This window comes from Tinamus guttatus, unplaced genomic scaffold (assembly GCF_059628265.1).
Source record: "Tinamus guttatus ecotype Peru unplaced genomic scaffold, ASM5962826v1 Tinamus_guttatus_pri_ptg000307l, whole genome shotgun sequence".
Classification (NCBI taxonomy): Eukaryota; Metazoa; Chordata; class Aves; order Tinamiformes; family Tinamidae; genus Tinamus; species Tinamus guttatus.
Genome location: NW_028288841.1, coordinates 114,883 through 130,446, shown reverse-complemented (window position 1 = coordinate 130,446; position 15,564 = coordinate 114,883). Strand labels below are relative to the sequence as shown.

At 46.9% G+C, this 15,564-nt stretch overlaps 1 protein-coding gene across 2 annotated transcripts in view; it reads right to left on the bottom strand.

The window, feature by feature from the left end:
* CHCHD6 (coiled-coil-helix-coiled-coil-helix domain containing 6) overlaps nucleotides 1–15,564 on the bottom strand; it is a 98,819-nt gene that overhangs the window by 27,335 nt on the left and 55,920 nt on the right. For both annotated transcript variants that reach the window (XM_088528182.1, XM_088528183.1), the window contains one exon: nucleotides 2,206–2,341. In XM_088528182.1, coding sequence (XP_088384308.1) covers nucleotides 2,206–2,341 — 136 coding nt within the window. The remainder of the gene's footprint in view (nucleotides 1–2,205; nucleotides 2,342–15,564) is intronic.

Sequence of the window (15,564 nt, the reverse complement as noted above, 5' to 3'; positions counted from 1 at the left end):
CAGTAAGGGGGAAGATGCAAGGAGCTGCAGTCAGCCGCTGTGAGCTGTAATTTTCATTTTAGAAATCTGGAGCTTTCTTTCTCTGAGTCTAATGTATATTGCACCCTGGAGACATTTTTACCAGCCATCAAAAGAAACTCGCAGAGAACCAGATGCTTCATTAAAGAATATTCACCAAGCCTTATAAAATCTTTAGTGAAAAGCAGAAGAACAAATCACCCGCATGCAAGTGAGCTGAAGTCACACAGCCAGCTTTGATTACAACATCCTCCAGTCCCAGAAAACAAACTGTGTTTAAAAAGGGGGAAAAAATCTGTCCCTTCTTTACCAAATTCATCCAACCTGAATTTCCTGAATGAGGAATGCCTGAGACTGAAAGTAATTTTGTAGAAGATGCTAATTAAAATAAAATAAAATACACAGACACAACAGCTCAGATTCACTGGCTGCATCTCAGGAGTCACAGCACTCAGTAAGAGCAGTGAGGCAGTTGTCAGGGCTTGAGCTGTCCTTGGATAACAGAAACCCCAGTAGATATCCTGGCTTATCTGTGAGTTTTATTTGCATTTGCTCTTGCAGAATCTTTTCAGCCCTCTATCTAGCTGCAAGACTCTGTTACCCATTTCCTAGTCTCTTTTAAAACACAGCAAGGAGATTTTCGGTCACCTTGCTGTGTGCACCTTTCCTGCACACAGCAAATCAGCGTCCTAGGCACTGATCCTTCCAGGAAGTTTCTAAAACAGCAGCAAAAATATTTCCAAGTCCACGGGACACTCTGGGAATCAAGACGACCCCATTTTTGCCTTATCAAGAGAACATGCTAAAAGCCACCTCGCTACACAAACGCAAGAAAGCTCCAAGATTGCAGGATCTCTCACTGCCCTCTGCTGTCACCAGCCACGCAGCTTCCCGCGCGCTCCTCGGTGCCGGCAGCTCCCCAGCCCTTCTCGGCGGCTCGGAGCCGCAGCCTGCAAACACGCTCAACTTTAATGCAATCTGTCCTCCTCGGTAATCACATTCCACCCGCACCGCATGCAATAACGACGTACTGGTAAATGCATTTGCTAAAGATACAGCCCGGCGTGCAGGAGGCGAGGAGGGAGCGGCAGGTAACGGGGCCGGCGCTGGATGCGCCCGGGCTGCGCGCGCAGGACGGCGGCGCGGGCGGCTTTCCTGAACGCGGAGACAGGAAAGGGACCCGCACGGCTGGGAGCTTCAGAGGTATCAGAGAAAAGCCCTTTCCCTGGCAGCCTTAACCTTGCTGATCGGCAGACATACAAAGCCCTTCTTTGTAAACAGGAAGGAAAAAAATTCCACTAGGACTAACAACAACATTTGGTCTAATACATCCTGACAATTTTCCCATCTCCTTCTGTCGGGCTTCTTCTGGGAGCCGGCTGGCAGCTTGTTTCATGTTATACTTAAATCAGGCATACAGCTTTCCTTCACAACGCTAATGCGACAGAGAGAGACGGCTTCTGTGAAATCTCCACCTTCCCCCCTTCCACATTAGTAATCCCACAAGAGGAGTCTCGGCTTTCTATCCCCAGAAGGTCTCATCCTTCCCCCAGATCTTCCCTACCACGGTCTCAGGACCCTCTGCAGAATTTCTGCCCCCCTTAAAAAAAAGTCTGAGAGCAACATCTGACCAAGCAAATTCTCATTTAGGAACCAGCATCCTTCCTGCTCTGGATATCACAAACTGCAGCTTATGTCTTTCCTATCACTTTCCTTAAGACCATCCTAGTGGTAACAGCCCACAATTGAGGCTCTGCATCTCTGACGGACGCTCTCCTCGCGCCGTAAGGGCATCTTCCAAATGCGAGGTCCCATGATGGCAGCAGGGTTGGTCAGAGTCCCTTTAAAATATTGCTGACATTGCCAAAAATGAACTCGCCTACCGTCTGCAGGACAGCAAAATGGGGGGAAAACGTTGTGACTGACTTTGAAACCTTGGAGTGCCCAAACTACTGTTTTGGTGCAAGCTCAGCACATCGGCACTTGCTGATGAAGGGATGTTGGGACATACCACAGTGTGAGCGGGAAATGAGAAAGCAAAGAAAGAGGATCTTGAGGAAAATCTGTCTTCTACGAAATCTTCAATTTGACCAGTAGAAATCACAGCACTCAGATATTTCTCCTAGGAGGACACCGTGCAAAGCAAGACAGCAGAGCCCGGGAGCACAACAGGGCTGTGGTTGTTACCTTTTGAGCCGCGCTAACGCAGCGCTGATACTCCTTAGCCAGCTCCGAGCACCTGAGCACTTCATGTTTGTTTTCTTGGTAGCACTTGAGAATCTCGGACTGCAGCCTTGAGCAGACAGGATCAGTGCTCCTCCTCCTGCAAGGCAAACAAGAACAGAAGAGACATGAACACGGGTTCTCACCTACTTACTATGGCTTTACTAGCAACAGAAATATCCACTTCTTGGAGCCACCTGGTCCCAGCAAATGAAGAAACCAGGGAGAACTGTTTGCAGCAGGTCAAATGGCCAACAGTGCCTTTCAGCTCAGAAATACAGAGTACTTAGCAGAAAGAAAGAGCATACTCTTTCTAGGTTAGGGGAGCAGGGAGGTTGTGCTTTATCCTTAGATAAAACATCACTTCTCCTCTACAGTTAGGAAAAATCGATCCAAGAGGTTCAACGATTTCCCTGAATCGCATTGGAAATCTTTGGCAGGACTTCGGAATCCCGGCTGGGCCAGCAGATCTGTAACAGTGTGACGAGCGACTGAACGGGCTTGTTGAATGAGCCACCTCCACCTATTGAATTCTCATCTATTTAAGCACTTCAGATGATCCAGCGTGGTTGGAAACACTGCAGTCCTCCTAGTGAGCAGGGAAAGCAAGGAATAACAGGAAGAGTAGATACCTGCTTTGCATTTCTGAAGTAATTAGTACCCATACACCGTAAGTGGCATCAACAGCAACCCAAGGACAGCTAGGGATGTTCCTACATACTCCGTAATGTGTCCATGTACATATGGCACATCAGCAGCACCTGTAAACGGGACGGTCATTGCAAAATGCTGCCAGTGTCATCAGTGTCACAACAACAGTGTCACCAGCTGCAGACCCGCGGCACAACGGGCAGGATTAGCAGCACTGCTGCCACGGTGCATTCTACACAAGGAGAGCAAACACAGGCCTGGGGAGAGCGCTTCTCCGATGCAGCCTCCCAAAGCAAAAATCCCTGTAATTCCCTGCGCTTGCTGCCCCAGGCTGGGGGCAGATCCGTGCCCAAACCTCAGCAGCTCTTCGTGCCAAAGCGCTGGTGCCGCAGGCAGGCACCAAGGCCCCGCAATGATCTGCTCGTTGCCCCAGGAACGCAGGGCCCACGCAGCAGCAGCAGCCTCAAAGGGAGCCAGGGAGGAGACCCGACCTGCTGCTGGGGCAGGTTTCTTTCCACCAGGGAAAACAAACCGATTTCTAGGAGTACTGAGGTCTTCGGGCAAGATCTCCTGGAAGATCTTGGAGAGCTCAGACTTCAGTTTCCCAACCATGATCATTTCTGTAGGGTGGTCAAGAAGGTGAGGGAAAAGGACAAAAGAGGAAAAGCTCTTCTGTCCTTTCCAAATCAGCAACCCAGTTGCTTCCTCAAAATAGTTTGCTTGAGACCAACTCCAAAAGACACTTCTTCAGCCCTCAGTTACACCACCAACATACACGGCCAGACCACGCATTTAACAGTAACATCACAAGAGCCACTGTACAAAACATTCTGATCCAAAATGTTTGGATTAGCAATCAACAAAAACACCAAGTAGGCTTCTTTTTCCAGCTCCTTTCCTCATCTTTCAGCCTTTTGGAGAAGTATATATTCCATACATGGTTCCTAGAGGCTAGTGTGCATTTTTAATTTTGTATTTTCAATAGAATATCATCATAAAAGGCTCTTTAAAAGTCTGTATTTAAAAAAAAATCATTTCAAAATTTGAAATAGAGAAGAACTCGGAGAGAGCTTCAGAAACTCATAATGTTGGCATTTTGCTCTGTCACTAACTTTAATATCACTCTAATCAAATCACTGAGACAGTGGAAACGATACCAAACAATACCAGGTCAGGAAATACCACCAAATCCCTCAATTCATTGAAAAAGTTAAGACTTTCAAAATTAGGTTTTTTAACCCAGCTACATTAAACTGAAGGACGTTTTGCAATTTTCATGCGGAAAACCAGGAGAGGAAAAAGGTACAGCCTGTCACAAAACGCTTATATTCACCTGAACTGAACGATATCATTCAAACACCTTGGAGAAATATTTAGGAGGACGTTGGAGGTTCCCAGAGCTCACATGCCAGCAAAGCCAATTAAGCCTTTCTTTTTCTGCCTGCTCCTTCCGTGTACCCCGCTACGGCATCAGTCTTCATCACCCAGAGTAAATCTAAAGCCAGGACTTCCTTGCGGGCTTATTAGAGAGTAGTGCAGAGTTTGGGGCGCTCTCACTTAGGGGACACCTCAATACTCAGCCTCAGGGGCTGTTTAAGGGCCTGGCAGTGCCAAGCGAGAGGCCATGGAGCACCCGTGGCTGCGACGGATCAGCCCGTACAAGACGGGACCCCCTGCACCACACATGTCCACTGCGCAGTGAGCACCCTAAATACTGGAGTCCGTATATGCTGCGTCCCACAACATAGAGGGTTTACTGGATAACTGCATTCCAGGTACCCAGAACCATTAAAAATAAATAAATAAAAATACTGGCCCCACATCAATAAGTTGTTGTTTCTTCGAAATAAAATCTCAAGCTCCATTTATGCACCAGCTTCTCGAAACAGATTTAGAGAAGCTAAGCAATGTAATGCAAAGTCAGTGAAGGCAATTACCAACAGAACCAAGTGACGAATGCCTTCACAAGGGAACTGGAAATCCAACAAAACCAGTTGAATCCTCCTGAGGATGCCATTTCCCTTCAGCACGGGGGGCTGGTGACACCGGGAGGGCCCGGGCCCCGCTCAGGCACGCGGCCCATTCGGCAGCTCTCACCTACCGCACGCCCCTGCTTACATTAATTTTTAAAAATTATATATAAAAAAAACCCTTCAGGTTGCTGCATTTGCATACAAGGGGGGACATACAGCCCTATTCACCTCCCAGCCTCAGCCCAGCTCAAGGCTGCTGGCAACAACTACCCCTCATAAAGACTCATCCTCTGGACCCTCCTCTGCACTGCTCTTGCTAAATGTGTCTTTTTTTTCTTGAAGCTTCTTTATTATTTCTTAGGAAGGGAAGGAATGCGGTGGAGTAGGGATGAGCTTAAAATAGAGACCGCTCTTATAAAGCAGGACAGCAGTTAAGAATAGCCTCCTGAAACGACTCCTACCAGTGCCACCAAAACGGAGCGGGAGCTGGGAAAAGGCAGGAGAGGGGCCGGGGTGGGAGGGGCAGGGATCAAATCCAGCCCCGGGATGCGCCGGGAGAGCTCGCAAAGAAACGCAGGACAAACGGGATGAGAGATCCAACCGATAACCCGCGTCCTCCTCTGTTTGAAGGAAGAGGGAGAGATGACAGGTAGCAACGAGGAAAGGATCATATTAAGAAAGGAGAAAAAAAAAAAAAAAAAGCCTTTAGCAGCGTGTCTCACACGGGGGAAAGAGACCTTTTCTTCTCTGCTGCCCAGTGGGAAGGGAGGCTACGCAGGCTGGAAATCCGGGATTTCGGATGTGCCTCTCCCCCTCCCAGCGAGCAGCCTAAGCCAGGGCTTTGTCTGGAAGAGAGGGAGAGGTTTTTCCAACGGAACAAAGGCCGCGGCGCTCCCCGCTCTCCCGCCAGGTAAGCGCGGAGCCAGGGGCATCCTGCTGCATTCCGACACACCAAGAGTTACCAAATCCTCCCTAGCGCTGCGTGTTCCCTTTACTTTATTTAATAAATGAAATCTCATCAACTTATCCTTCTTCTATTATCACTGCTGACATCAATCTGATAATATTGGCTTGGCGTGGAATCGTGCTATTATATGTCCTCTTGATATTTAATTTAAGAGAAACGTCTGCAGAGGGGTGAATATGTGAAGCAAGCTTTTTATTACTGGCAGCAGTGAGGACGCTGGGAGTGAATTAGACATTCATCTTAGTCAGGGCCAATCTAGCGGCTCATGAGAGGTTTTCTTCTTAACCCTCTCCTGGCTGCTCTACAGTGGCAGGTAACGGCTGCTCTGGTCAAGAGCTGCATTCATTTGTCTTGGCAAATTCATCTCTGGGTGGATACGAACCCTATGAAGAAGTGCTGAGTATCTGGGAGGTTAAGGCAAGGTTCTCCGAGCGTTTCCATCAAAACTTCCGGGCTAGTGGGAAGAGCACTGGGCTAAACAGGCAGCAATTAATCAAGGAGCAACACGGCTCTCACACGCACATATGCACATTTATTGCAAGAACCAAGGCAACACCATGAGGATACGGACCCTGCAGGCATGACGTGTGTTACACAGCGCAACGAAGGCTACTGAGTTCTTGCTGCTGCTGCTGGCAGCTTCCCTCTTTGGGAGGAGAAGTACGGACTCAGGATTGGAAAGTAAAGGAGAAAAGATAGATGTGGATGTGTTTGCTACTGCTTACATCCGGCTGAAAAAAAATAAACTAGCCAAGCTTAGATACACCTTTAATGCTATAGGGTTTGGCAGCTCCTTAATGCAAAAACAGCCATCGCTCTGCGATGATTCCCACACTGTCACTTGGCTTTACCAGGTAAAACAGTGATCCCAAAGGGAGTTAAAAACAAGATCCGTTTTTTCACCTTTTATTGTGGTAAACTATTTGGCTCAGAAAAAGAACTCAACATACAGACTGCAGGTATCTAAACTTACACATTTAGGCACATGCACTAGTGAAGAGAGACATGCAGGATCCCTTGTACAAGCCAACCTCAAAGGAGCTGGCTCCAGTAGAGAGGCCCAGGCAGCAAATTAAACAGAGCAGATTCCCTGCAGGTTCCTCAAAATTCCTCGTAGGCTGCAAGATCCACCAACAACTGGACAAACTGCTCTGCTGCTCGACCAGACTGCGTGCAGCTGGGTAGCCGTTGGGGTAAGCAGGGTGCGTTATGTGCATCGCAGGCGAAGCTCAGGGATGTTGTGTCACACAAATGCAGGGAGATTCTGGGTTGCACTGTACATACACAAAGACCAATAAGTGGTTAACTGACCTGTAAAACTGCACTCTCCCTTGGGTAGCAGTTGGCTCTCGCTGATGGCTTCTCTTTAACATGTCAGAAAAATAACTCCAGACAGATGCAACGCACAGCGCATAGAAAGGTTCCATCCTCTCTCATTATTGCATCCGTGGCATTTACAGCAGAAAATTAAACACAATTGAAGCATTTCATTCACACGGAACAAGCTCATCACCACGGAGCAAGCAGCCAGGACAGCTAACTTGGAGCACGGGCTCCAGGATGCCGACCCACCGCAACGCAAACACCACGGCCTCGCTGTAGCCTACGGGATTCCCTGACCCCGGCCAGCTCAGGAACGTGGCTCGAATGAAAGGGGGAAGAGTCATGTTGCAGCTGCTTGGCAAGAGAAATGGAAGAAACCCAGCAGATATCCAAGAGTCTACTAAAAATTTGGTAGTATTTACACTGCATAATGTAGCACAGTGTAAACAAACTGCATGCCTCATCAGGATAAACTGATGCAATCAGGAAGGAATATTTCTGATCGGCCTCGTGCATTCAAAGCACTGCTCAGCAGGCTTTGCCACTGATCTGCACCGAATGCAGAGCTAGCAGTAATATACTGCATAAAAGGAGATGGATTAAAAGAAAAGTGCAAGCTTGGAACAATTTTCATGAGAATGAGGGTATTACCTCCACGTTTCAGCCGGGGTTGGAATGGGGTAGCCATGCTCCTGTCTAAAGCTTTTCCATACGTCAGGGTGTCACCCTCTTGCAGCACGCTGCAGCTGCAACGTGTCCCCTTCGCCCCTTTCCCTAGACAGCTGCATTTCAGGAAGAAGCCACCTGATTGCCTTTTCCACTACCTCGCTGGTGGGAATGCCCAATGAATGCATGTTTATAAAGTACCACGAGTTTCTGTGCAACTCTGCGATCCTATAAATCTATCACTCGGATACTTCCCATCCCCACTCCTGTTTTGACAGCATGTTGAAGCTGCCACACGTCCCCGCTGCAATTTGTGCACTCTCTTCACCCCGTCCTTTCCAGTACAGCTACCTCCTTTTCTTGCAATCATGCACAGAAGCTGTTCCAAAATTTTCTCCTATTTAAATAATTAGATCTCATCACTGAGCACAAAAGTTAACACAAATGTCCAAATCTCAATAGTGTCAGCAACCTGTTCTGTCACTGCAGTATGTTCAGCAAAAACAGCCTAAGCCGACCACATTTTCTTCGTGAAGTAACAAAAATTCTTCAAAAACAAACACTTAGTGGTTTTATATAACATTAACAACATTTAATTTGGAAAACTTTTAAAAAAACCCATAGCCTCTCCATTTCAGTGATGAAACTGATACAGAGATTGTATCATTTGCTCAAAGCGCATGAGCTCTCTAGCTGACCTACCCCAAACACCACAGAAAATCCTCTCCTTTTCTTGTTCTAGCCCGAAACATGAGCAGTCGTTCCCCATTTAACTGTCAAGTCACCTGAAAGACTCCCTATATGTCTCCTCATTGGCCTTTCCTTGATGCCATCTCAACCATATTTAACAGGCATCCCTATCCAAGGCTTAGGACACTTATTTTGGGCCCAGGGGAGGAGAGGTAGAAGGGGACAATATACAGAATACTGCACAAAACCATATTAGAAGGCACGGTCCCTGTCCCACTGAACCTGCAAACCCAGTTGCTAATCCTATCTACTGACATTCTGCGAGGCAGATGGCAAGTGGTTCAGAATAATGACTTTTTCCCACAAGTAGATAATTCCAATGTAGGTTTGGATGTAAATTCTTTGCTGATGATGATTGCAGAATATTGAGTTAAGAGGAATTGTGCCAGTTTGGAAGAGGAAGGGAAAACTACAGCCTCTGCCATGACTTGCCAAGAGATACAGAAGTTGACAGAACTGGATCTCCTGCCCAAAAAGCCGTGCACCATTCTTTCCAAAGATGCCAAGCTACTAAAAGTTGACTAGCAAAGATGAAAAGCCTAAAGTTAGCAGCAAAGCGATCTCTGGGAGCCAGGCAGGAATGAGTCAGAACCTCGTTGCTGGAAGGAGTTCTCTGAATCAGAAAAGGAAGCTGGCTCAGCTCCCACAAGGCAGAAAAGCAATATAGCAAGCAATAACTGCATCTGAAAAAAACACACAGCCCAACAAGTGACCCAAATAGGGACTTTTCTTTCTTCAGATAAAAAAAATGTAAAAACTGATTAAGAACTTGGCTCGGGAGGGAATGCATGCAGGCTACAGAATGCATGCATTACTGCCCGAGGAATAGCTAGGCAGTCAGTGCTGCAACGTCTGCAGGTCAGCCAGGGACCCGTAAGGAAAATAACTGAAGAGCTGATACACTGCCTTAACGCAGCCACGGGACACGAGACACAGACAGGGTCAGTGCATTTTTCCTATGGGAGCAGATCCTGTAATGTTGTCAGAGCTTTAGCAAAGTGTGCTTTCAGAAAGAAAACCTTCAGCACTTATTAAAGTAGTTAAAACTCCACAAGTTTTAAGTGCGTTTTAAGTGGAACGTGTATAGTGCTTAAGTCCACTATACAAGGTCCCTAAGTTACACTCTACGTCAGACTACACTAAGAGGCAACAGTGATGGACCAAAACCAAACACAGAAAAAACTCCATCAATGTATTTCCCACTGATGGAGCAGCTTATCCTGCCAAAGATGCAAGGAAAAATTTCAAAGGCAAAAGAAGCTGCTATCATTGAAGTTCTGGTTGGATGTGAAACTAAATATTCATCTTACTAGAAGCTCCCCTTGCTTCTGTGCACATGTTCCGATGTTCAAAGCACAGTGCCCCCTTCTACCACACTGTGCGGTTTGCTGAGCACTGACTTGGCAAGACTGCCATTAGGAGCTACTCAACCCCCACGAGAACACGGATAATATTGCTTCCAAGGAGGAAAAACGCAAAGACTTCATTTATTTATTTAAGGCTATGGGGAAGTTCTTTTTTTTTTTTTTTTTTTTTTTTTTTTTTTTTTTTTAAAGTAAACATCATCTCTAGAAGCCCTCATGGACTTCAAAAAAACCCATGGAACATTATTTACGCGAAACATCTCCTGTGAGTTGGCGAACCCAGCGCCCACCTCAGGCTGCTCCGCTCAGCGGCTCGCGGTGGCCACAACCAGGACGAGAAGCCGTCCCTAAAGACCCAACATTCGCCCCAGAACAGGCCACGCACGCGCAGGGCTCCTCGGCGGCGGAGAGGGGACGCACCGGGCGCAGCGGCTCCCACCTACGGTTCTCAGGTTTCCTCCGTCCACACTCGCCTTTGGCCGCTCCGTCATCGCTCCGAGTGCGAACGCAAAGGCGCAGACGTTTTGCACGGAGCATATGATCCATAAGCAGGAACACAATGACTGTTCAAACTAGCAGCATTGCCCTTGAAATCAGTTGCTGCTGAATTAATGACCAGATTGTAAGGAGTGTTACCTCAACTTTGCCTTAGGCAGCTAATTAGCAAACAAATCATTAATTCACTGGTAACAAGTGGTTTCTCAGGCATTATTGCTTCTGACATCTTTAATTCACCATTCGCCCAGACGGCTTTAGCCTCAATCCCTTACAAATCAGCCCCGTGCCCCTGCCACCAGCCCACCCAGGGGCAGCAGGAGGGCCACAAACACCAGCAGGACAGAACCCAGCCAGGTCACCAAGTAATATTCCAGATATCTTTCCCAGCTGAAGCCAAGGGAAGGGAGGGAGCAAAGGCACAAGCAGGTCCTGATTTCGCTGTGGATCCATCATCTAAACCCACAGGAAAATACTTTGAAACCCAGACAAATCAATCCTGCTTCCACCACAGTGCACGGGGCAACACACAGCTCCCACACTAAAGACGGGTAATCTTCTGTTTTCACTATTTTCTCTACGACAAGGCTTCGACCAAAGCATTCCACATACTCTGCCACGCCAAGTACACTCGAGTTTTGTTGCATCGGCTGCACAAATATCCACACTTTTGAAAACAATCTGGATTTGCCCTGCCAACAAACCCCGAACTAAGAGCTTCATAATGGCATCATTACTAGAGAATACAAGTGCTTTCCATGCAAAAATCGATAGCAATAGAAACATCCCTAATAGGCTACATGGAGTCTTTGGCACCTCTTCCTCTGCTATTCCAGTCTGTGCTGTTCAGCTCTTAATTTTACAGGCTCCCTAGTTCTATCAATGTACCTTTGAAAAAAGGTTCTTGCAATTTTGAAAATATATATTAACGTTTTATACCAATTTTTCAATTCTAACAGAATTGCAATCTAGGCTCATTGGACTGATTTATTGATTATCCCTCCTGATGCATGGCAAGAAAGATGGTATTGTGAACATTAGTTTAGAACATCATTTACTAACTGGACAAAAAAGAAAGTCTTTTATTTAGAAGCAACATCTTAGTCAACGCCAGAAACTGAACCTCAGGAAGACGACATGACAGCGTGGCCACAGCGTGGTAGCTCATCAGTCTTCATCAGATGGAAGAGGCTAATCTGAGCTACCTGGAACATTCACACTACTCCATTCCACATATTTGACTTTCATTTCCATACACTATATTGCTAGAGCAGTAGGGAAATACACAGTGATTGGAAATCAAGGCACCAGCAGAAATATTGCTTAATGATGGGTCTTCCTGAACGTAAGAACTGACCCATCTACTCTTTCACTCGCTTTTGAAACAAGTCTGGGGAAACTCATCCTGTACAGCCCATTTCATCGATTTCCCACTACGGACCAATTTTGTAACCATAAGAAACTGCAAAACTTGAACTAATCCTTTTATTTGAAGATTACATGGAGCAGACTCACTACAGACAAGAACACGAATAACTAACACAAACCAAGCACTGAGGGAAAGCCAGGACTGGGACAGAGCCAAACCCTTCTCCTGCAAAGGCATCGTCATTGCGGGGTACAAAAGTGCTATGCCGAGATAAGGCTGCAGATGAGCTCCAAGCAGTAGTAGTCTTTTCTGCTCGAAAACTCTCAAATCCCTATTGCAGAGGCCCTTAATTTTAACACTGAATTAATCATCTCTCTAATCTAATAATAGGAGAAATCCCAAAGCAATTTTATTTCAAAACTGTGTCTCTGCGCTGCGTCTCCTTGGGCTTCCCCACTGTCCACATAACATCTATTTCAGAGCTCGACTGCCGGGCACAGTGCCGGCAGTCACGGTAGCTGGGGCCTTGCAAGAGATTTCAAGGTTAATAAACTCAAGTATCACCATGTAACTGGCTTAAAAACTTCCCAGATCTACTCAATCAGGGAAGTAAAATAAAATCAAAGCGGGGTGAGGTGGAATGAGGCATTCCTCTCTCTTCTGGTTACTGCTGCCATTTTAACTGAGGCCCCATCAATGCCCCAAAATGTTGTGCAGTTCCCTAAGGTCTTCATTTCCACAAAATGTTGTGCAGTTTCCTAAGATCTTCATTTCCACGAGTACTGAAACGCCCCGTTCCCCTCAGACAGCCCATCCAGGCACATTTCACCCCTGCGCAAAGTGAGGCGGCTGGGTTCTCTGTTCCCCCTCCAGCCTGGGAGGACACTCACAACGCGTCAGTTTCTCTAGCATAATCACCTTAAATACTGATGCCCGTCAGGCTTAAAGATCTTAGGACCATTAAATGGAACTCACAGATACCAAGTCCCACATGGAGCGAATCTCCTTGGCAGCAGATACGAGGCTGATCTCCAGCAGGATAAGACAGGGACGTTGGTTATGCGCTCCCGGCCCTCCACACGGACCAACGAGGCCTTGGTGAGCAGCAGCAGAGAGGGTTCAGCAAACCATGAGGAGATCGCAGAGGGAAATGCAGCCTCGGAACAGTTTTATCTTTTAGCAGCTTCCTAATCCCCTCAGCGCTCGCTTTACCTTCTGAAGAGCCGACCGCTCACTCCCACCCATGCCGATACTTGCATCCGAATTTAGCAGCTACAAAAATAAAATAAAAATAAGATAAAACCAGCTTCACAAAGAAAATAAATCTAATTTTTTAAAAAAAGCATTTTGAGGATAAATCAAGAGTGCCTGCGCTAAGCCATAACCTCTTTGCTGATGTTTTTTTTTTTTTCCCTTTCCCCTTAACAGATCCAGGAACTGTAATAACATTTAATCCTCAGAAGCTAATCTAAATGTAACACTCAAAAGAAGACAAAGACAACGCAACAGAAAAAAATTGACCACTGCCTTTTGGGAGTGCTGCTTTATCCCCGGAGCGAGCACATTAATAGAGCTTGGAATGAAATGCCATTTTATTCTCTGTAGCAGGGAGGGGATTAGCAAGTTGTCTTCTCTAAACCCAGTCTGAGTCATGGCTCTCTGAACACTGAGAAAAAGATGTGGAACGAAGTGAAGGGCGGAGAGCACCGGCTTTTTATTTACACGCTGCTTCTTTTGTGGGTGATTACTGATGTGCACAGTTTGCTAAACAGGGAAGGACGAAGAAAAGAGTTCTAGGTCCCCAGACTTTAATTCTGTCGGTTAACAAAAGGGAAAAATAATAATGCACCAATTACAATACAATCAGAGAGACAATATGTCCATGGCAATGGTCCAATTCACAACAGCATGTAAGCACCGAGGGCAAGTTGCTCAAGGTGCCGAAAGCTCCGCGCTGCGGCTCCTCGTTGCTAGGATCTCCTCCCGGGAGGAAGGAACAGGTTGGACAGAGCCCAGAACAGGGAGGAACGAGGTGATGTGGCGGGAGGAGCGCAGGGACGGGAGCGCGCCGGCTCCGGGTGCAGGATTCGGAGCAGCCCAGCCGCCCAGCTTTGAGCGGGAGCCACGAGCTAATGCCCGTGTCAGTGATTTAAGACGAAGCTCAGCGCTAAGCACTTCACTTCTGTTCCTGCACAAATGGAGATAGAAAGGCTTACCTGCGCCCAGCTCGCAGGCGTGCTGGGAAGGGTCACCGGGAAAAAGCGCACACAATATTTTCAAGTCCTGAAATGCTATATAATCACTAAGGAGAGGAGATGGCTCGAAGAACACTTAACCAGTTGTGCTGAGCTGTAGGTTTTGATAAAGGAATTAAGGAAGTCAATAAATGCCAAGAAAATACTTCTTTTTGTTTCAGATATTTCTTATCTTTGCTGCAACACGGTCTCTGGAAAGCAGCCCCGGCTCAATCCTCCTCTCCCTCCCCAGACGCCCAGTGGATGACAAACACGGGCTGGACCTGTCTCCCGAGGTGGAGAGGCAGCTCCGAGAGCCTGCGGGGAATGGGGATGGTCCAAAGGGAACAGGCGACGCGAGGGAAGGATCAAGGAGCTGCGCTCTCCTCTCCAGCTGGAGAAGGGCCGCCATAGCCCGGCACGCCGGAGCGCCCCGGGAGCACACAGACCTGCTAGACAAAACCCCATCCACGTTACTCTGTGTTTCAGCTCTTCCCATCCAAGTTACTAGATCTGCATAAATTAGTCTTAGCCAGCTTAGCACTTACTGGGCTCGTCTGTCTAATATGAAAGCGCAAAACAACATGAACAAACTATTCTTTCCACTGAATTCACAGGATCTTGTAATTTATTACCATAAACAAGCAGTAGCAAGGCTTGAATTTAAAAAGCCTAATAAGAGGTTCTCGTAACACGCAAACTCTTCAAGTCCTACCAAGCAAGCAAGAATGCCGACGTGAAAAGCAAGTCCCCTTCGCTTTGCCCCAGCCACGCGCTGCCCCTTGCTCAAGGCAGACACCCTGAGAGCGCCGTGTTGTCCAGCCCCAAAGAGGATCGGGAGCCGACATGAGAGCTCCCTGCACACCCACAACCAAAAGAACAACGATTTTTCCAGCATGTGCATTATTGGAGGACAACATTATCAATCCCAAATTGCACATTCTTGCACACAGCTCAGGGCAATACTGGTTATTCCTGATAATTTCTACTGTGAATAAAAAGTCGCACTAGTCTCACACAGCTTGGCTCTTCTCAAGGCTCACCAGGGCCCCGAGAAGGCTCTTTACATAGTAAAATTCCAGTGCTGGGTGTCTGTTTGGGCTCCAAGGAGGACAACCACAGGAATTTGCCCGTTTCTAATGACTCATGTTTATACAGGCTCAAAATAGGAGAAGACTGTGCAATAAGGCCAGAGCCAGAGACTAACAGATGTTAAAAACTCAAAGAGAAGGAGAAAGGACCTCAGAGACTCTATAACACATATTCTGGATCTTAAAAGAAAAATCATTAACTAACATTTGCACTGGTCTCAGTCACTAACCATTTTGAGAAAGCTGCATTTCCATTACCACAGGGTAACCTACATTATGAGTCTTCACGTTCATAAGGAACAGAGAAAAGGCCAAATTAAATCTTAGGAACCTAATTCAAGATTACCACAGCAAAAATAGCTTAGTAACAACTGTAACAGCAAGTAAAGAATATAACCAAGGTCACAACCTCTTCCTTCATGATCCCATAGATCAGTTAC